Source organism: Protopterus annectens, chromosome 5.part0 (assembly GCF_019279795.1).
Source record: "Protopterus annectens isolate FY-2018-M chromosome 5.part0, PAN1.0, whole genome shotgun sequence".
NCBI classification, from domain to species: domain Eukaryota; kingdom Metazoa; phylum Chordata; order Ceratodontiformes; family Protopteridae; genus Protopterus; species Protopterus annectens.
In genome coordinates, this window is record NC_056735.1 from 662079157 (window position 1) to 662102499 (window position 23343).

At 37.7% G+C, this 23343-nt stretch overlaps 1 protein-coding gene across 1 annotated transcript in view; it reads left to right on the forward strand.

Moving 5' to 3' along the window:
* Positions 1 to 23343, forward strand: part of TMPRSS7 (transmembrane serine protease 7) — a 616461-nt gene that overhangs the window by 189132 nt on the left and 403986 nt on the right. The window contains exon 5 of the mRNA XM_044072510.1: positions 6131 to 6324. Coding sequence (XP_043928445.1) covers positions 6131 to 6324 — 194 coding nt within the window. The remainder of the gene's footprint in view (positions 1 to 6130; positions 6325 to 23343) is intronic.

Here is a 23343-nt window from a genome sequence, read left to right on the forward strand (position 1 = left end):
CTTGAACATAAACCCCTACGTCACAAGATGGGTTGCCAATTGGCTCATGGATAAAACCCACATGGTAAGAGTTGCAGCCTCTAGGGCCAACTCTAAACTGGTTACAAGTGGCGTCCCCCAGGGCTCAGTACTGGGACCCCTCCCTTCTCAGAGGTACAGGCAAGCACAGGAGGACTATGGCTGACCAAGTTTGCAGATGACTGCAAACTAGGGGCCATAACTGACTCTCCAGCTGATACAGACATCCTTCAGAAGGGTCTCACTGAGACAGATACCTGGTGTCAAAATCATGGCCTCAAGCTAAATGCCAAAAACTGCATAGTCATCCCCTTTGGAAAAAACAAAGTACCTGTGAACTACCACATAGGTGGTAGTCCCCTAAATACAGAAAATGTAATAAGGGATCTAGGGACCCAAGTAGATAGCAATCTCTCCTTTGATAATCATATTGCCAAAGTGGTTAGAAGATCCTTCTATGTGGTCCACCTAATCACAAAATGGTTCGCATCTAGAACAAAAGAGGTTATTGTGCCCCTCTACTCATCACTCATCAGACCCATCATAGAGTACAATGCCTCATTTGGGATATACTTTACAAGACACCTGCAACAGCTGGAAAGACCACAGAAGTACCTCCCCAAGAGGATTACTGGCCTCAAACAGATGCCCTATGCAGCACGACTGAAGAAACTCCAGCTGTACTTGGTTGCATACCGCTTACTCAGAGGGGATATCTGCCTGACATACAAGGCCATGTCCAACCCAGAATTGATGGACATGCTTCACCTAAAAAATAACAAATCCCCAAGAGCCACACGCTCTAGGGATCTAAACCTGACCACAACAATAAATAGGACGTGCTGGAGGGATAAATTCCTGTCCCAGAGACTCCCCATGCTTTGGAACAGAATTCCAATCTATATTAGGCAGAGCCCCTCACTAACACTCTTCAAGAAAAACCTTGACGAGTGGATGGGAAACAGAAAATTTATCCTGGGGATCACAGCAGTGGCTCTGCTGTATAGAGACACAGGGCACTAATGGCTCTGCTGGACAGAGGCACAGGGAACTAATCTAAGGAGGTGGCAAAAAACAATACATTCTATCTAGGCTTATAGATGCCCTCGGGCGGATAGCCTATTACTTACCTATGAACTTATGAACCTGTGAACTTTTCTGGGTATTACTGATGTTGTTTTTAACATGTAATTAGACTAGGTGTATTTATTTTGCCATTGTGCATTCAAGGCACAGATATTTAAAAAAAAGAGGAAATCTCTGACTTTGAAAATCAAGCACAGATCTGCAATGAATAATTTCAGTTATGAAGAAGTTAAGGACAAATCTATTAGTCTACATTGAGTGACCCCTTCTATTAAACCCTTGAATTTATTTTCATATAAGACTTTTGTACATTCTCAAGTTCATCAGGATATTGAATTAGGAAACAACAGAAAGGTGTATTGTATTTGATAGTACAACAATTAGGGAAGTGCAAAATATGTTATTGATTTTATGGTTAAACTGACATTTTAGTAATACATGCTATTGTGAAAACATTCTTGACAACTGATGAACGCTATGGTCAGAGATGAGACCATCATCTACTAATGTTCATAAATCCCTGATAACACAGTTTTCTCCCCAGTAAAAATTACATTCACTATTTAAATTGAAAGAGATAGCCTTTTTCAAAGTGTACAATAAATCATTCTTTTGCACAAAAGGCCAGGTTTTGGTCAGCAAACCAAGAAAATATTATTTTTTTCTGATATACTTTCTAATAATGTAACTGCACCAAAAAAGTGTTTTGCTGTTTTGCATTGTATTGATGTCTGACTGGGGCAAAATTAGAAATTCATGCTTAGTATGTAACAGATAATATGTTTTGGTGAAAATGTCATATCCTGCTTACAAACTATTTGCAAGATAGACCATTTGAAATATTTGCTAATAAAACACTATTTACAAAGGAACCATTAAACAGGGATGTTCCATAATGCTCAGTCCTAGGACCTCTACTATTCTCCATATTCTGGATGGCAACCCATATGACTTATCCAAACCAAAGATAATCAAGTATGCAAATGATATTCTTCTCCTTGAATCTCACCAAATCCCCCGAACTCTACAACAAGCAACCCAATCACAATTCACCAATCTTGGCAACTAGCTCCACAATAATAAACTTCAATTGTCATGCTCTTCACTACAGCTAAGAAATTGATTTCACTCTCTCCCTTAATTTTAACAGAGTTAAAAGGGACACTTTACCAAATCTCAGACAGAAAAATATACATATATATATTGGCATAGCACTTGACCCCTTACTGAATTTCAACATACACAAAGAGGTCACTACATCCAAGGTTGTGACAAATAAAGCTGTGTAAGCAAATCTCACACCTTCTCTCCCCAGTAACATGAATAGCCCTAGCTAAAAATGTCCTAATGCCCAAGACTGAATATGCCCTTCCCTTTAATGATGTTTTTTTAAAAAAAAAATGCTCAAAAAGAATTCAAGGAACTGAAAATAAAGTATTCAGATTTGCTCTGCTTGCAGATTCTAATAGACATTGCTGTATATTATAAGAAAAAGCCCACTGGTTACCAGTTACTAACATAGCCATATTTCTCCTCAGTTCTCTAATTTATGAAATTCTACATCCTGGTTACTGTTCATCTCTAAACAGTTACTTCTAATCAGAGATCATGGTTATTCCTTTAGGAACAGCCAAGATAATATACTCACTTTGGTCAGACTTAAGATACAAACTAGCCATAGGAGTAAAAGATCGCTCCAGATTAGGTCCAGCTATATGGAATCTGCTACTTACAGACATAAGAAATGTAAGTGACTTTCAAACATTCAAAAATAGCTTAGAAAACCCATGCAAAATTAAACTATAGGAATCTGCTTTTGTGATTATGGCAAGTTTTGCAGTTTATAACAACTGGTACTCCTAGGTAAAGGAATATGCTTGCAAATAATATAAATATTTAATTTGGATTATGTTTAAATGTTTACACTCATATGTTGAAAATATTTTCAGAACCAGATCTGAATTGTATTTTGTTCTACATGCTTTACAAGTTTCCATACTGTTCAACAAAATTTACCACACTCTTGTACCTAGGTAATGGCCAAAGGGGTTAATAGACCAACCCCACCTCCACCACCCAGTTACCAAACTGTAAAATTATAAAAAAATAATAATAATAAAACTAAACAATATTCTTAACAAGATTGGATATATTTTGTGATCAGATGTGAGATACAATAGTAGTGGGCATAAAAAGATTAGTTTTATGATTTTCAACATTAACTGTATGAATTTGTGTATGTATATTTGCAAGTATATGTGAATATAATTTACTACATGACTTTTACAGCTAGAAAGTTGATTTTAGCTGCTTTTTTTCATTTCAAGGGTATCTTACATCCGTTGCCAACTTGTAACTCAGTCATCGTAAGCTTGCTTTGTTGTTTCCCTCACACAACTGCTTTTTTAAGGGCAAACATTGTTTTATATTAAAGAAGGATATTGTTTGTTATTAACAATTCAGTGAAGCAATTTATTGCATACTTTCTGTCACTCATAAAAATAAAAAAATATGTAAAAATACAATCTAAGTCAGCAATGATGAGAGTGTGTGTGTGTGTGCGTGTGCGCGCACGAGTGTGTGTGTGTGTGTGTGTGTGTGTGTGTGTGTGTGTGTGTGTGTGTGTGTGTGTGTGTGTGTGTGTGTGTGTGTGTGTGTGTGTGTGTGTGTGTGTGTGTGTGTATTTGCCCACATATAAATACTCCATGAGGACAGCTGTGCTCACTAACCTCCCAGGTTAACTGTAAGCAGATTCAGCATCACTGCATCTTAAGGAAAAGAAAATATTTCCTTTCTACCATGAGTTGAAATGGAAGATATGTTCTTTAGAAAAAAAAGATCAGACATTCCTACATTTCCAGTTAGCTGGGAGGTGAACGAGCATACTTATTACAGAAAAATTAATTTAAACTCAAAGATGCGGCTTCTATTTACATGAAACTAAATTAAATGATTATACTTTGAGGGGAACTGCAATGACAGGGATGTAATTATTTCTTTATAATTTGTTTTAAACAACCACTAAATATTAATAGTTTAGACAACCAATAATACCTACTGCATGCTGAGTAAATTAATAGAAATTAAACTCATTAACTCAGCAAATTAAAAGATTGCAGTAGGCCACAGGCAGAAAAATTAACTCCCATATGAAATGATCATTTAGCAGATAAAGTAGGCATTATTTCTCATTTTTTAATACATCAAAGAAGATTGCTTATTTAGGAATGTATCTGGCAACTTTCATGTAGCTTATTTCAGGTCTGTATTACAATGTCAAAAGACGAGTTCACGGAACACGTATTTATCGACACATAAATATCAACCTTTTCCAATGCCATATGGCCCCTTCAGCAAATATTTTCCAAGGTGGAAAAATTTGCTCGGCCATCATCGGGGATTTGCCCTTTTCCCCACTGTAGTGTGATCTCGGAGTTGGTATATTTAGTTAGGGGGCAAGTGGGGGGGCACAGCCACCCACTCTGTAGGGTTTGAAAGTTTGGTTTGTTTGTGTATGGCTGAGCGATTTTTTCCCCTGGCCGATCGACATTTCAAAAGGTTGATATTTACGTGTCGATAAAGATGTGTTCAATGAACTCATCTTTCAATATCGTCATATAGACCCCTTATTTCTAAATACATAATAATGGTCTTTTGGATGCCCCAGAAACACATTTTAGCTCTTCTAGTCATATCACAGCACCTTCCAACTTAATATTCTAATTCCAGTGCCATTCTATTGGCACTACAGTTGAGAGGAGTGTCTATACCTCTCAACTGTCCAGATTTTTGAAGAATGTCCTGATTTTAGCATCATATTTTTGTCTATTTCTCATAAAATTTGGACTACCTATTTGCTATTTGGTGTGCAAAGTAATCTATCTTTTTGGTCATTCAAAATAGTATCAGTCTTATTTTTGCTATGTTATCTTTTCATTTCTAGTAACCTTGTCAAATCTCCTCAAGTCATGGCCCTTATTATATGAACTTCACCATATTAGCATACTACATGGTTTATACATTTCTATACCATTATCTCTTCATATCATTCCTATACTTCATTATGAAAAATTACTATTGTAATGCATGTTTATTTATAGCTAGTGAGCTGTCAATAGAAGAAGCTTCATTATATTAGAGTTAAAAAAAATTATTTTCCAATGTCATTCCTTCCATTTACCGATATGGTTTAAAACATGAATCAATCGAATTCTATTATTTTACATTATATAATTTAACTTTACCAAAGCTCTTTCCAATAAAACTGTACTCTCAAATAAATGTGCGCAGTGTTTGAAAATAGGTTTCTAGTTAGTTAAATATAGTCTGATTATTGCTGTTCTTACTGTGGCTAAAAATAACCCCCCTTTGTGATTTGTTTATAGTCGAGAGTGAGTTTCCTTTTGGATAGCCCATCAATAGGCATCTCATATCTTCCTAGGGCCCATACTAATCATTTTCATGTAAAAGTCTTTAGATACATCAAAAAATCCATTTCATTGATATACCTTGGAAATATGTATATGCAAATTTAATGACATCCGACATGCTGTGGTGACCCTACAGTGGACCATCTTACTACCATATAGGGTACTACAATGACATGTTTGAGCCCTGTTCTTAAAGCAGTATGTCAAATATAACCCTACCATAATTAACAAAAAATAATCAGACAAGACATCTTCCAGGATTAGAAGAGCATGCAAACCCATTCCACCACAATAAGGTTGTGATCCCAAAGGGGGATAAAATTAAATCTCATTTTATTTTTTTTAAGTGAGGTTTAGATAATACAAGACTCCTATCAGAAATGAGAAATCTATAGTATTTGCACCTAAATTATCCTTAAGCTCCTACTTAAAAAAAAAAAAATAGGTCAATGCTCTAAAAATGATAGTTTTGTTTGTAATTCTAGAATGAAGAGTTGGAAGATATTTATATTAACTACAACAAAAATTGCTTATTTTTTCAGTGGATTCCATACTACTAAAAGACTAAAAAACAACATTTTAACTTTTTGTTCCAGCAATAATAACAATGGAGGAATCCTTGTTCATTTCTGGATGGTATTTTCTGTGCCAGAAGCCAAAGGTCAGTTTGCCTGTGAGGACTGCGTGAGTGCCATCTTCAAGAATTCCATTCAAACCAGTCTTGTCAATCGGACATCTGTTGGGTATTTGTTAGGTCTCCCAGTAGATATTGACTCAGTTGTAATTAATGGTAAGTATACAGAACGTATATAATTACTTGATTTTTAGGTTGATACCTTAAGGATTTTAAATTAATTTATTGTTCTGTATCTTACTTAACAACGACAACAAACTGCATTAATAGGCGGACCTATTAAGTCAGATGTTTTTAACTGCTCATTCACACAAATTTAATAAAATTTCAGACATAATTCAAAAACATAAATTACAGGTCATAATGTCTTCTAATATGGCAAGTATGGAAAATGTCATTGTCTGCCACTAACAATAAACAACGAAAAAAAAAAGAAATAAAATAATCTGCATATTTATAAGTGAATCCAAATGGCTTGGATAGCATGCTACAAAGCATGAAGTTGCAGAGTAGTCAGAAACAATTTACTCTGAGATCTGCATGACTTCACAGACTCTGATATACTAAGTAACTATGAGATCTGCATGACTTCAAAGAGTTTTATATACTAAGTAACTATGAGATCTGCATGGCTTCACAGAGTCTGATATAATAAGTAACTATGAGATCTGCATGACCTCAAAGAGTCTGATATACTAAGTAACTATGAGATCTGCATGACTTCACAGAGTCTGATATACTAAGTAACTATGAGATCTGCATGACTTCACAGAGTCTGATATACTAATTAACTATAAGATCTGCATGACTTCACAGAGTCTGATATACTAAGTAACTATGAGATCTGCATGACTTCACAGAGTCTGATATACTAAGTAACTATGAGATCTGGATGAGTTCACAGAGTCTGATATACTAAGTAACTAAGTGGTCACCAGGAAGTCATGTGCGTGCTTCTTCTATAACATCTGTGGCATTCAGCCATTTCCTGATTTAGAATTTAATGTAAATAAAGGAGTGCTTTAGTTAAAAAAATGACCCAGTCTATATATACTGTCCAAAAAGGATTTTGACATACATACGTATAGTGTATGTGCATGTATGTTTTTATAGTTTCCCTTCAGTCTAATTTTTCCTCATATTTTATCTCTCCATACCACCATAAAACAATTAGGAACCATATTATAATACATGTTAAGCAAAACCCGACTAAAGTGCTTGTCAGTAATAATTCTATTTTGAGTAAGGTTCCCAAGGTGTGTCTAAATACATCCAGACAAAGACATAGCACCTACTATTGTGTTTCTGGAAGTGTCTAAAGAAGGAAATATACAGATGCTTAAGGGGACAGTGACTCTGTAGAGCTCTGATGGAGATGGAAGGTGCTACAACCAGCACTGCCTATAACTTCAGTGTGTGGAGGCCATTCTTTAGACCAGGGTCCTGGACCTCAGTCAACTAAAAATGCAAAGTTCATTATCATAAAGGCAGATATTAAACTTTTTCCTGCAGCTCTGGACTGCATGGGTATTTCATACAGAATTAAGAATTTTCATCTGCAAATTGCATTTTAAAAGTGACATCAAAACTGATGGTGGGCACAAGGTATTACAGTGCTACCTGATCGTGAGCACAAGGTATTATGGTGCTACCTGATGGTGAGTGCAAGGTATTATGGTGCTATCTGATGGTGAGCGCAAGGTATTATGGTGCTATCTGATGGTGAGCACAAGGTATTACAGTGCTACCTGATGATGAGCACAAGTTATTACAGTGCTACCTGATGGTGAGCACAAGGTATTGCAGTGCTACCTGATGGTGAGCACAAGGTATTACAGTGCTACCTGATCGTGAGCACAAGGTATTATGGTGCTATCTGATGGTGAGCACAAGGTATTACAGTGCTACCTGATGATGAGCACAAGTTATTACAGTGCTACCTGATGGTGAGCACAAGGTATTGCAGTGCTACCTGATGGTGAGCACAAGGTATTACAGTGCTACCTGATGGTGAGCACAAGGTATTATGGTGCTACATCAGGAAATCCTCAATGCCTGGAGTACAGAAGCCAGAAAAATAATGTCTTCTAACTTGAGACTACCGGAAGACTCTGAAATACCCAGCACTCTTAAGCTTTCTGAGGAGGGACTACAGGACACATCAGATTATGTACAGTGGGTGGACCACCAATAAACCTGAACGGAAAAGCTATTTACAGGAAAGTTTTAGGGGTTTTGTGACTGGTCTTTGTCTAACATTTCTATGTATGCCTATGAACCATCAAAGTGAGTTCTTGAGCTCAAAACCCCTTCCTAACTAGTATATTCATGGCCATTAATTTTCAAAACTCCTTCATATTTACGTAACACCTGTAAAGAAGGAATTCAATAACTTTCAGGTAATTCTTGATAACTGATGAATGATCATGGTTTATATCTTCTTACATCCATCCCTCCATGCATACCTGCTTTATGCACACCATGATCAAGAAGAGCTTAGTCCATTCCATAACGCAACACTTACAAGGCAGGGACAAGCCCTGGATAAAACTCCATTCCAGAGCCCATCAAGATCCATAGTGAGCATAATATCAAAAAAAGTTAAGACACTGAAATAATAGTCTCCTGTTTTAAACTAATTCAATTTAATACAATTTATACAATCTTATAGCATCATACCCCTACTGTGCCTGCACTACTAAAAGATGTTCATAACAAGATGTTAAATGCAAGAGATGTATGTTAGCACTTATTCATTATACTTTACTGGTTAAGTATGAGATATCATTAACCATTTTTCTGATGTCATCCTCTCATTTTTTTCATTTCTTCAAATGTTATGGTTTCTAAAACCGTGATGGGAGTGGACTCCATTCATAAGTCAGGGTACGTTTAGAGTTAATGAAGTTAGTATTATTTCTGTCTTTGATGCTAGCCAAGAGTGCTCTTCTCAGCACCTGCAGTGTGCCCAGAACTGCCTCCTTCTGCAGTTCATACAAGGTTACATGTATTGGTAGCATATTTCCCTGCAGATATAAAGTCTTTTCTAATAGTCATGTTATCCTATTACTGTTATAACTGTCTGAGTACCTTTCTTTCACATTGCTCTTGTTTCTGCTTGTAAATCCTGGTATTTTATGACTTTGGGTCACTCAGTACACAAGATGCTATAATCACTGGGTGTAGCAGTTTCACTGGTTAATGTTAATGTTGTCTTTTTTCTTGGACCACTCTATTCTATTGTCTTGCATCTATTTTCTCAACTCTTGGTATTGTATGATCCGATGTGTTCCGCTCTTCATCATCGTCAGCAATGTTTTTTTAATTTATACTTCCAGTGCTTCTCATCTACTTATATAGCATATTGTTTGCAAAATCCCTCATGCAGATAGCCTTGCTACATTATTTTACCTTTCAATATACAGACCCTCAGCCATGAGTGTATCACACTTAGCAATGAGATGAACAACTATTTCCATTTCTGTTTTGCAGAACCTGTATTTCTCTGTTTCTCCTATTTTTTTCAATAGACTTTACAAACTAATGAGTATATAGCCCACAGTCATAGGCCTCCCTTATTAACCACTCATCTTTTGGTTTAAACCTACCTCTCCTTAACCATTTCTTTACTAGATCTTGGTCAACATGTGTTTGTTTTAGGAGTTTTCTGTATTTACCTCTATATCTTTGCACTTTCCAATTTTCTTTCCATTTCTTTTGGCCCTTTTCTTTATGTTACTTCTTTTGTTTTGGCACTTTAAGTTGCTGTTTGTTTCATCTTCTTTTGGTTTGATTTCTACTTCTATTCATTTGAGAAATGCTTCTACTAAAGTAAACAAAGATGTCATCTTAGATTTCTTCTCTTCATGTTTTCAAGCTTTTGCTATATTTGGATCTGATGAAGTCAGTAAATATGTATGCAGTGCTACAACTGCAGACCTATACAATTAGTAATTTGTGAGGAGGCCCAAACCTCCTCCAGACAGCGGGCTACATAACCTTGGTATACATTGCTTTTTCGATATCATTTGATAAGAATGAAGTAATTTTTTTTGTTTTCTTGTCTAACTGATCCATTGTTGTTTAGGGTCAGTCAATTCCACCAAAGATGAAAGTTAGAACAGGAAGAACAGTTTGCTTTACAATGCAGAGGAGCTCCAGGATGTTTGCATACTGTTGCTGGCATATAGCTACACCATGTTTGGTGTATGTATGACAAATTTAGATGCTCTTAATCAACAATATTTAAGCATAATGCTTGATTTTGCTTATCCTGGACATCCATTGTCTAAGTACATTTTGTGTTGTTTTGAAACTAATCGCGTCAACTAATGATCATTATAATGGCTGTTTGCAAAAAGGGAACTGAAGCACTTTATTCTAGATGTTCATGTTTTTTTCCACTCATAAAAATAATTAGTGTCACAGTCTATTTCATTCATTTAGAAATCCAACTCCCTCCTTAACCAGCAGTAGTTTTACTTGGGTTGAGAGGGCTGGTTTTGTCATCAAACATGACCAATTAAGTTGATCAGGAAGGAACTACAGGGTGGAACTTACTGAACAAGATACCATTTTGTTGAGTCATATTTAGTTTTAGAGTGCATCCATAGTGCTGATAAAGTATCAACTTGTCTTTTTGATGTGGACACCTATTTTAAAAGCAGTCTGGAATTATTAATAGTTACTATCTGTATTTTGTAATTTGTATCACGTGGGTGATAGTCCTTTGAAGATACACTGGTGGAAGTGTCTGAATTCTTATCTTAGGAATAATAATGCAGGGGTTATGATGGACAGCATTCTTTACAGATGTCACATCCTTGCTTCTAAACGGACTCACAAAATAAAACCTAGGTGACACAGGGCACACATAGTTGGGTCATTTTAGAGAAGCTATGCGACACATTTTTATTTCTGGGCTTCCTCGGACCATTCAGCTTTATAACCAGGACACGCTATTGACCTGCTTGCTCTGCATGGATGACAGGGCCAACAGCTCATTCATTCTGCGGGAGGAGTAAAGGATGGGTAGACTGGGAGGGGTACTGTCATCCATGAGGAAGACTGTTTTTTGTTTTTTTTTTTGTTTTCCTTTAAGACCCTACCTTCCCTGTGTATGGTCATTGGCATCCAAGGTGTTGGATTCTATTAGGTCTTTGTGATACAGAGACATGTCTCTACATATTGCCCTGAATTAGCTCTGCCCCCTTGGGGTCAGACACCACTGTGTGATTGCAAACTCCACTATGAATTCTACCATGAAGAGTGTGTCCAGTGCATGTGCCCTCTCCTCCTCCTGAAAAGGAGTGGGCTTAAGTGTCATAATTCCTCTCATCCCCCATACCAGCTCAGACGGATGTCTAAAGTTGCTAGACAAACTTGGTTTGACTGCCTTGTTGCCAAGACGTATCTCTCTATGCCAATAAATATAGTTAAGGGTGTCATTATTACTCTGAGAAGTGGACATGGGGACTGAATATTAATAACTTAATTTTCCATGTCTACAGTTTCCCAGTAGTGGAGTGCATCAGTCACAATACTCATCTTCTAAGTATTTCACAACTTGCAGCACCATGGATAAAGAATCTATATCATCTGTAGGAATATGCATGTGGAGAAGCTAGCCAGAGGGTTTTTTTTAAATTAAATTTTGCACAGCCAGTAATGCTGGCCCTTGGTTTAAAATGTAAATGTTTTGGTTAAAAATGGTACCACCAGCTACTGTTTTAGTATTTTCTACAGACTGATTTTTCTAACAGTTCAGATATCTGAGCGATGAATGTAAAAGCGCTGCTTCTTCTTTTCCGTTGGTATGTTATTTATTTTTTACAATGTGAGATTAGCATGGTGTGACTTGCTCAAAGTGACACAGTATAAAAAAGTAGGGCAAAAGTATCAAACCTAAGTCTACATGATACAGTTCATAATAATTTCTAATTCCTTGTATAAGGCACTGGTAAGACAATCACCTTCCATGACTTTCATCTGTATTCTTTATAAAGTCTATGTTTTTCTGGACAAATTACTGAGGATTGAAGACATTAAATAATGGCGTACATTTAGATTTCAGACTTCAGAAAATCTGGTAGACATGCATCCTGTTATTCTAATAACTTTCTTAAGGTTAGAACAGAAAGTCAGGGACATGTTACTGACAGACAGTAGCCAGAAACAATTTTTTTTTTATTTTGCTGCCATCATTTGTACTGGCAGATTTTAATGCTTAACATGGGATCCAACCTTAACAACTTCAGCAGCAGGTACTTAACATTTGTGAAGATCGGGTCTCACAACACTCTAGCACTTAATTGATTTGTCTTTTTCCATATACTAGAACATAATCAGAGCCCTCCATGCACTACATATATTTTACTAAGAACTAAGTCCTCAGTTCAATTTTCCCAATGTTTAGTTTACTTAACAGTTTTTGGTATTATTATAACTGGACTGTGAGCTCACAGTTAATGTATATGCTGTTTTCACCCTTTTCCATGGAGTTTTGTATAAAGGGTATGCTGTTGAATCCCTCAAATGATGGGTGCAGAAAATTAGATTTTTCTTCTTTTGGGAAGTATTTTCTGATCATTTGTCATTACTGACTTTATTTTTAGTGGATTTTTATCAATCGTTCATTGCAGAAGCATGTATAAGGAGTACTGCTGTTGTGTTCCTGTGACAGGGTGGGACACTCTTGCACAAAAAATGGTATTATAAAATCTAATATATCAAGAAGTTATACGTTTCATGGAAGAGCAATAGAAAGTATAGCAAACGTTAAAGCTTCCTTGTCCTATTTCTGCAGTCAGGTGATGCATACTGAGTTTGTGTAGGAATTTCATTTGCAGTAATAATCTGGACATTACCAGAAAACTGTCCTTGAAAATAGCTGCAAGACAGTACCAAAACTAAACGTGATGTATTGGTACTTTTGCACATCACAACTTAACAAAGTAAGATACATTGGAAGGCAGGTTATAGCAGTCCATGACACATTGATTGTTGAAAATTGTTAGCCAGATTTATTTATTTATGGATCTGCATTTTTTTCTTTTAACTGCTAGGTTCCCTGTCTCTCTGCCTATTTTTCATTTTAGTTTAGAAGTGAACAGAAAGCCGGCCCAAGAGAAGAGAAGAGTGCAATTGTACATCTCATGGCGGAATGATAACATTCCAGTTTTTGTATGCTTAAAGGAGTAAGTGAAAATGGGGATTAGTAGATGCTGAGAAAGGACACATAAATCCTGAATATCTACAGATTCAAATATAACATGATGTACATTACACTTGTTCAGACGTAATCAATTCAGATCTATTTATGTATGTGCTTAAAATTAAGCATAGCAAAATCAAAACAAAACTTAAATGATAATAACACCAACCATGTAGGATGCAGTCTGGGATTAACATATAAATACCAGATTAAATAAAATCAACTTAAATTCAAACATTGAATTTTAAAATTCAAATTAAAAGTTAAATTTGATAGCAAAACTAAGGAAGCTGCAGGTTATAAGGGACATCTTGAAGCGACCCAAAATGCAGTTCTCCTAAAACTACTTTGCTAGCATGCTTCAAAGGTACAACACCTAGAAGTAAAATAATATACACCAGGTGACTCAAACCACACACCTGTAACTGATAACTGCCCCCAGTAGCCACTTGGAGAGCTCAGACTAACCAACATATTGTATAGGAAACGGGCAAGCCATGTAAGGCTGAAATTACTGTCCTCAAGACTTTAAACACAATGTATGGTGCCAAAGAACAGAACAATCCAACCAAATATTTATTGAGTGCGTTTCATTTAGTCCAAATAACCAAACTTCTTCAGATAAAAACAAACCTGAATTCAGCATGTTTAAAAGTCTTAACCATACATCATGTGTTCAAAACTCAACCAATAAAAGTGCAGGTTCCTACTACTCACTCAGTTTATACACACACAAAACAAAGATCACTAACTTGGTTAAATAAGCATTAAAAATTAATTATAAATATACAGCCACAACCAATTCAAAAATAAAATATACTAAAAAATTATAATTATATATGTATGAAAATAAGTACATATGTTCTTAAAAATATATATGTACATATATATTCAATTACTTTTTACCTAACTAAACTTCTAAGCTTAAGCAGGCATAAAATCAAACATGCATCATTTATGCCTGGATAACAGTAGGCATTTAAATGGATTTGCCAATATAGTTCAAGTTCTTCTAATTTTAAAAAGTATAATGGGAACTTGCACTTTTATTGAGCGAGTTTTGAACACATGAGGTATGGTTAAGACTTTTAAACGTTGAATTCAGGCTTGTTTTTATCTGAAGAACTTTGATTATTTGGACTAAATGAAACGCTTTTAAAAAATATTTGGTTGGATTGTTCTGTTCTTTGGCACCATTTTTGTTTTTACTTTGATGTATTTGTTTTTCGTTTTTTACTTTCAACACAATGAAAGACTTCTGAGACAGCAGATTCCACAGCAGAGCTCTAATATGATAATGACTGCAGGGTATCATTAGAAGTCTAGGAACAGTGATCTGTGCCAGCCACAAGTGTTTCAGCTACATGTAGTGACATTTCTGGTAAAGAGCAATGCAGCATGGCAGGTGTGAACAGACCAAAGTATGAACTACAATAGAAAAGTCTTGTCATGAAAATGTTTATTTAGTTTTAGTGACTGTTTTCACAAGATAGAACGAAACCTTAATAATAGCCAGTCCTTAGTCCAAAAATGTCCAGTTCTCATATAGGATCACACCGATATCTTGCAGCTTTAACATAATCTCCACTCTGCCACAAGCCCAGCACTGGCACACATGTTGAAATGTCTCTTATTCAGCCAGTTAGGAAGATTCAAGAATGACTGAGTGAAGAAGTTAGCAAATTATTGCAGGAATAACCGGCATCTTTGCTTTAGTTAGCACTGTCTTTCAATTCTCTGTTACCTAAAGCACTGAATAATGGAGACATTTGGGGACACCATATCTGACAGATCTAGACGGAAATTTTCCTCAAGCTAGGGCTCCATTATATATGTGAAGTCAGCTGCATGTAGTAAGTTTGAGATAATCCCAGGCTTGTTAAAAATGAAATTAGCAATTCTATGCAGCACTTCTATGGACCAGTGGAACACTGGTCTAATCAGTCTGTGATAGTAAAGAGGAATTATGGGTTTCTCTGTCAAAATAGATGAACTTTAGATGAAAATTTCATGCTAGGGAAGTCCTTAAAGAACAAAACAGAGATCTGGCCTTCCCATTTAGGAGTCACCAGGAAGGGCTTGCTAAGACCTTCTCTCAGCTTTGTACTGCTTGAATATACCAAACTTCTAAAAACAGACACTTCAGACAGAAGTCCTAAAAGGACAAATGGGCATAATAATTAAACGGTTAAATGGCAAAAATGAAGACATCAGTTGGTATCCAAAGAAAGGGAAACATTTTCTGTTTCTTTTTCTTTTTTTTTCCAAAATAATTCAAAATACCATTAGGTACAGACACGTGCATGCAAACACATGCATATGCACAAATGTGCATACATGCGTGCATACATACAAACACACAGTTGGGGGTGGGGGTGGGGTGCAGGAGACTTGACTTGCTTATTTTGGAAAGTTTTAGTTGTTTTGATGATATATTCCATCAATGGTTTTATTCAGGGAGATGTATGCTAAATAAATCCTATCATATATTTGCGGATTTAGGGTAGAGAAGGCAAAGTGGGATAGAGAGAGTTATCTCTGCAGTCAGTCTGGTGGATATAGGCATCCTGACGCAATGTTGAAGTTGTTCCATGTTTACTGGCAACCATTTAATTCTTAAACAAACTGAGTTCCCAGTTATTGCACAAATAAAAATATCATTTGCAACCTCAAGACTATTCCAGAAAATCATCAGCCAACATGACACATACATTCACATCCCATGGTGCCTCAGCTTCTAAGCTCATAAGGCACACCACCACACAACCCAATACTTTGTTCATAGGAGACTCCATTGTGAGACCCACAGATGTCCCACTCACCAGGATAAGTAAGGCGAGAGTCACAGTCAGCTACTTTTCAGGGGCCAGGATCCATCAGATTACATATGTACATAGGTTGTTAAACCAGAAGTACTGGTATTGCTCAGTCATAGTCTATGTGGTTGTAAATAACCTGAGATGTACCTTCATGGACTACATGAATAGAGACATGCCAGAGGTCATGGACTGTGTATCCCAAGCTAGTATGAGCCTAGCATTGAACTGAATTCTACCTTCTCAAAGGATGATGCCACAATATTATCAGAAAAGAATTGATTTTAACAATTGGCTTAGAGTGTGGTGTCATTCAAAGGGGGTACAATATTTGTCACTCTGGGAGGATATGGTTTTCAGACCACACTGCTTTGCCAGGAATGGTCTGTAGTTGTCTCCTCTGGGATTTTCAATATTGGTTAAATCATGTCCACCATCATGCTGCCTATGTTAGGCATTGCCAACCTCATAAACCTACCAACATTGCTAAACCAGCCCAGGAAAATCTGAAGGTGTTACTGCTCAATGCCAGGGTTTAAACAACAAACTCCACTCTCTGCAAGCTTTCTTCACCCTGGACAATTTGGATATCTGTGCAGTTACAGAAACATGGTTTAAAGCCAAGTGGAGCATGCTGGCAGTGCAGGGCTGTAACACCTTCCACACATTTAGACCAACTACTGCACAGGAAGAAACAAAAGGTTGAGGAGTTACTATTTACATTAAAAACAAACACCCCAAGGTTTGCCCATCAGAGTGATGTGCTTGAGCTTCACCATGTCCAAATTACCTTAGACAATGTCCCATGCCGTATCTTTAAAAGCTATAGGCCCCCCTCTATGACCCAGAAAAAACGTAATCCATACTTAAATGACATGTCTGGAGACACTCCACATTCAATCTAACACCATACTCATGTTGACTTTAACTACCCCAGTATAAACTGGGAATTATACATGACCCCTAATATGCAAGCTCAGAGATTTAAAGACTTTGTAAATGCAAGCACCTTGGACCAGTTTATCTGTGTCCCCACTAGCAGTGCAAACAGTAAAGGTAAAATCAAGGACACCCGCTAACTCTGGAACTTTTAGGAATTATTCTAGTACAAACTTATTACTATTAAGTGACACCCTGGCAAAAATGTCTAGCCCTTCCAAACCCTGAGAACATAGCTGCTTATTCAGGATCATTCAAGGTAATTATATTACACAGACACAGTGGTACCTACCCAAATTAAGCACATAATCAACTCAAAAAAATCCCCCTGGTAGAATCTGAACATCAATAGATTGTGTAACAAAAGGAGGAAATCAGTGGCAAAAATTTGGAGGTGCAATGCCCAGCAAAGTTAAAAATCCCTCATCAGCTTAAACAAGCAATGCATGGTGGCTAATCAAGTCTACTAAAATTAAATATAAAGTAATACTGGCCTCACGGTCAAGGACAATCACAAAGCCTTCTTCATCTATGCCAGTAACCTCAAAGATAATGCACAGCAATTACTTGTAAATGGAGCCAACTGTATGCAGCCAGAAGATATAGCAAACCTGACCGACAAATTCCACTCCAATTTTACCTCTCTCTTCCCACCAAATGCTCCACAGGAAATACCCACATCCATGACTCCTCCAACTATCACTAGAAAACAGGTTTTCAAGGCACTCTCCAAACCAAGAACGCTACATCAATAGGTCCAGATAATATCCCCAGATGCATCCTTAATAGCATGAAACATAAACTATTGGATCCACTAGAATCCCTATTTAACCTCAGCCTCCCAACATGCTTTTTGTCAAACAACTGGAGGACTGCAATGGTTATCTCACTGCACAAGTGATGGCCATCCATGTACCCAGGGAATTATCATCCCATAAGCCTGACTGTTCTGATATGCAAAGCTATGGAGAGAATAATTGTGGATATCCTAAATGACGACATAGGTAACCTACAAACATTGAACCCAAATCAGTTCAGATTTGTCAAGGGCAGGTCTTGCCTACTCTTGCCTACTCAACTGCATGGACTTCTTTGAGAAGGTCAACAAAGCAATGGAAGAGGGCAAAATGATATATTCTGCCTACCTCAACCTGGCTAAGGCATTTGATACAATACCCTATTGGGCATTGCAGGAAATCTCAGTAAACTAGGTATAAACCCCTACATCACCTACTGGATAGCCAGCTGGTTTGCAGACAGGACCTAAGAAACTAGAGTAGGGGAGTCTCCCTCCAAAAAATGCCAGTTACTACTGGCCTGTGCCCATGGCTTAGTGCTCTGTCCACTCTTGTTTTGCATCTGCTTGTCTGAGGTTAACACTAACATCAAGGGCCTCTGGCTGACCAGGTTTATAGATGATTACAAATTGGGTGCAATCATTTAATCCCTCAGGATACAAATATCGTCCAAGAAGGTCTGACACAGACTGGTGCCAGAGAAATGGTCTAAAATTCAATGCCAAAAAGTGCATCATACTATCTTTCAGAAAGTTGGCTACCCCAGCAAACAACTACATTGACAATACACCCCTAAGAATAGACACTGTAGTCAGAGATTTGGGAACGCATGTACACAATGATTTGGCATTTGATCATCATATGTCTACTGCAGTGCGAAATCATTTTATGTTGCACAACTTATAAGCACAAGAAATGCATATTACATCTAGATCCAGACATGTCACTGTTCCCTTGTACTTTGCTGTCATAAGACCAATCATTCAGCATAATGCCTTCTTTGGTATGCAACAGGCCAGGCATATGCAACAATTGGACTGTCCGCACAGACCCCCCCCCCCCCACCAAAAAAAAAAAAACCATGGTGTGGAAAACCAGCCCTCTGTAGACCACCTCAAACCTTGTCATTATATTTGGTCACCTACAGGCTGCTGAGAGGGTATATAGGATACATTACAATTGCTGGAGCAGAGTTTCAAGTTTGCCATTATATGGTAGCCTACAGGAGGGCTTGCTATGGCAAAGCTGTCTCAGTACCTTTAACTACTTAGATGCAACCACTGTGTAGTACGTCAAGATAATGAGGCAGTTCCTAGTGCAGGTGAGGGTCACAATAAGCATCTGATTTTGTGAAGTATAGGCATTTCCCATGGAACCCAAAAGACATTTTGCATGATTTGGCACTTCAAGAATACAGTGAAGGTACAGGAGAAATAATTACAGCTCATGCAGGGCAACCATTTGAAATGTTGACCAAGTCCCAAAATGTGGAGACTGAATGGCCAAAAGAATGGACTTACATGTACTAAGTCTGAGATGCCTAGGGACCATTTGACCATGATCCAGCTCTGGTCAGCTAGGCACTCAAAATCTCTCTCTGTCTTATATTTATGCATCAGGAATAATGTTGCTCACTTTGAACATGTGAGGAACACAGCTGAACATGTGAGGAACACAACAGGAAGCTGCTGACAGTGAGAACAGAAGGCTTGTAATAAAGTTAGTTAAATCTGCATTTGCTCTAACGTTTCAAGAGGAGCCGAGCCATCCCTGACAAAACAGGAGGATCTCATAACTATCTGCTTCTAGTCAGACACAGATTGGTTCGTGCTAGAAAGGTACCAGTTAACAAGCCAGTTACTGTATCCAACTGTTTTAGCTTTGAATTTAAATATCATTCTTGGAGAGGGAAGAATACTGCTCAAAACTAGTGCAAGTCATTTACCCACCTTAGAGATGTAAGTGTCAAGATTTATTGTGTCTCACTGACTCTTCTTTAAGGAAGACACCCTTAGGTCGATCATTCCAATGTGGGTGACAGCAAGCTCATATTTGTATTTAATATGGTGAAGGACCCATGCAATGTCCCTGATCCTAGCACCAGAGAGACAACTGTCACTAAAAAACCTCCTTATTCAGCTTGACACATACGATGTCAGTATGTCTAATGACTGAATCACTCACAAGCAGAACTTTAGTGTTCGAAACAGGCCAATGTGACCTTAGGGAGTTTAGGCTTTCTGTTATGGTGATATTTATGCAAGGGTGTAATATAGTTGTGTCTCCAAATGGCAGAGGTCTGCTATGTAGGTGCCTGGAGGTTTAAGCAAGGATTTCTTGACTACATTGGTGTAGGTAGATGTAGTCTTGTGGCACTGTTTATTGACAGTTGTGAGAGTAGAGAGGCATGCCTCCAGACCAAGTAAGTAAATATTTCTCTCTAAGGTAGTGTTGTAAGTATCTAGGAGTAGTGAGTTGTCAGTAAGCATGAAGCATTTCTTGCACTGCATCAGAATGCCTACTGCCAACAGACTGGTCAAGTGAAAGTTGTTTAACTTGCACCTCCGCCATAACTGGTGTTTGGTGTATTTACATAAATTAGAGTTCTGATAAATGCAGGCAGATATACTGATAAGTTAACTTTATATAGCTACTGAGAGAAATGACAGGATGTGCAGAGATGTTTACTGGTAGGGGGGGAGCTATGAAGAAATATGGAATTTAACTATGAGTACCTAATGTGGTAGTGATTAAGTTATAGTAAGAGTCAAGGTTGGTTCTGTCAAGTTACAAAAGGGTGAGCTAGCAACCAGTGAACAACAGATAAATACCAGGTAACCTAGTAGAATTAAAAAAACTGCAACAAAAGGATAATAGAAAACAATAACAAATGAAAAAAAACAGTACAATAACTGCAAACAGTACAAAAGCAAATCATTTTTAACAGCAAGCAAGAGGTTAATTGCATGAAATATTGTCAGTTAGCAACAATAATGAAACAGCAGCAAAGTTAACATGAGTAAAAGTGCAAGAAAAAGTAAAACACCAGACAGCAAGTAGTAGAAGTGCAATGAAGCAAAACTGAATTAGTACCCAGTAAGAGCAGTAAAATGCAGAACGGTTCAAAAATAGAGACAGTCAAAAAGGAGACAAGCTAGCGTTAAACTATATAAGTGCAATGAAACTAGTTAACTGAAACAATAAAAAGTCATGCAAATTTGTAGGTGGACTTGACATGGAAGAGTGTCACCTACTTGTCGGTAACTATCAGAGAGGTCAAGGCCGAGTAATAGGCTGATAGTGTCATGATGCAGCACATAATGCAGCTGGACTGAATCCAGCTGTAAAAAAAGAACGTCATAGTGGAATCTCTTCCTCCTGTCATGATGCAGCACATAATGCAGCTGGACTGAATCCAGCTGTAAAAAAGAACTTCGTAGTGGAATCTCTTCCTCCTGTCATGATGCAGCACATAATGCAGCTGGACTGAATCCAGCTGTAAAAAAGAACTTCGTAGTGGAATCTCTTCCTCCTGTCATGATGCAGCACATAATGCAGCTGGACTGAATCCAGCTGTAAAAAAAGAATGTCATAGTGGAATCTCTTCCTCCTGTCATGATGCAGCACATAATGCAGCTGGACTGAATCCAGCTGTAAAAAAAGAACGTCATAGTGGAATCTCTTCCTCCTGTCATGATGCAGCACATAATGCAGCTGGACTGAATCCAGCTGTAAAAAAAGAATGTCATAGTGGAATCTCTTCCTCCTGTCATGATGCAGCACATAATGCAGCTGGACTGAATCCAGCTGTAAAAAAGAACTTCGTAGTGGAATCTCTTCCTCCTGTCATGATGCAGCACATAATGCAGCTGGACTGAATCCAGCTGTAAAAAAACAATGTCATAGTGGAATCTCTTCCTCCTGTCATGATGCAGCACATAATGCAGCTGGACTGAATCCAGCTGTAAAAAAAGAACGTCATAGTGGAATCTCTTCCTCCTGTCATGATGCAGCACATAATGCAGCTGGACGGAATCCAGCTGTAAAAAAGAACTTCGTAGTGGAATCTCTTCCTCCTTCTTTCGCTCTTGTATGTTACTCATGTGCAAACAGTGGTCTGCAGCTCAGCAAAACAGAATGCAAAGCTGTACAGCAGTCCTCGCCTCTGTAGCATAAAAATACCATTTAAAATGGCAATCTGTCAGAGTGGAAAGCAGCCATTCATATATGAGTTCTAGGCTAATTGCCACTGTGGGCTGTTTTAAGCTTAGGCAACTTTTTGTGAAGAGATTCAAATGCTGAGCCACTTGCTGCAGGGAGGAAGAAAAGGCAGGCTCAAAAGGGGATTGAGTCAATTTTTCAAGAACAAAATTAAGGTCTTAAGAAGGAAGAACTTGCTATCTTGGGGTCATGATATGAAAGACACCTTTTAGGAATTGTTTGACTTCAAAACCAGAACCCAAAAGTTGCAGTCAGGCCAGATAGGCAGAAACAGCTGACAAATGTACTTTAATAGAAGAGTTTGCTAAAGCAGCACTGAGCAATTCACAGAAATAAGAATTGACCATAGGGACCCCCCTCAGAAAAAAAGGTTTCAGACACCAAATAGAAAATCTCTTCCATTTAGTCACATAGGTTTTTCTAGTAGTGGGTTTTCCAGACTCCTGAAAAACCTGAAGCATGTACTCAGAAAACTGGTGCCTGAAATGCATCAAAACCCTACCATCCAAATTGTCAGTTGTAGCATGGACAAGAGGTGGTGAATGAGAGAACTCCTGTTTTATGTGAGAAGACCCATCCTGTGAGATAACCTGTGATTATTGCCCCTAACCAGGTGAAATAAAATGGGGGATTAGTGCTGTCTGGGCCAAATGGGGTCATCAGCAAGATTTTGGGTGTGTCCCACATGATCTTGTTTAAGACCATGTTAAGTACTGGAAGAAGAGGATAGGCACACAGGAACAAATATTTCCAAGAAAAAACATGGCATCCACTTTCCAAACCAGCAGGCTTGTAACTCTTGAGCAAAACTGGGGAAATGTGTCTGTTCAGAAAAGCAAAGAGATCTACTTGAAGAGTACCCCCACAGATGTACAATGTCCAGAAACATCTCCCTGTGAAACATCTGTTCATGAGGATGTGTCCTGGACCTGCTGAAACAATATGTCACGAGAATGTTCTTGAAAGGATGTTAAGCTCCCAAAGAACCAGCTGATGGCGGATTGCAAAATCCTAAGCCTGAAGAGATAGTCTGCAAAGAAGGGAAGATTTTGTACCCCTCTTCTTGTTGATGTACCACATGACTGTGGTACTGTCTATAAAAACTATTACATGACCTATAACCCAAAGGGAGTGAAAGCCTTGAAGACCTAGGATTAGAGCCCTCATCTTTTTGATATTCATGTGGTCT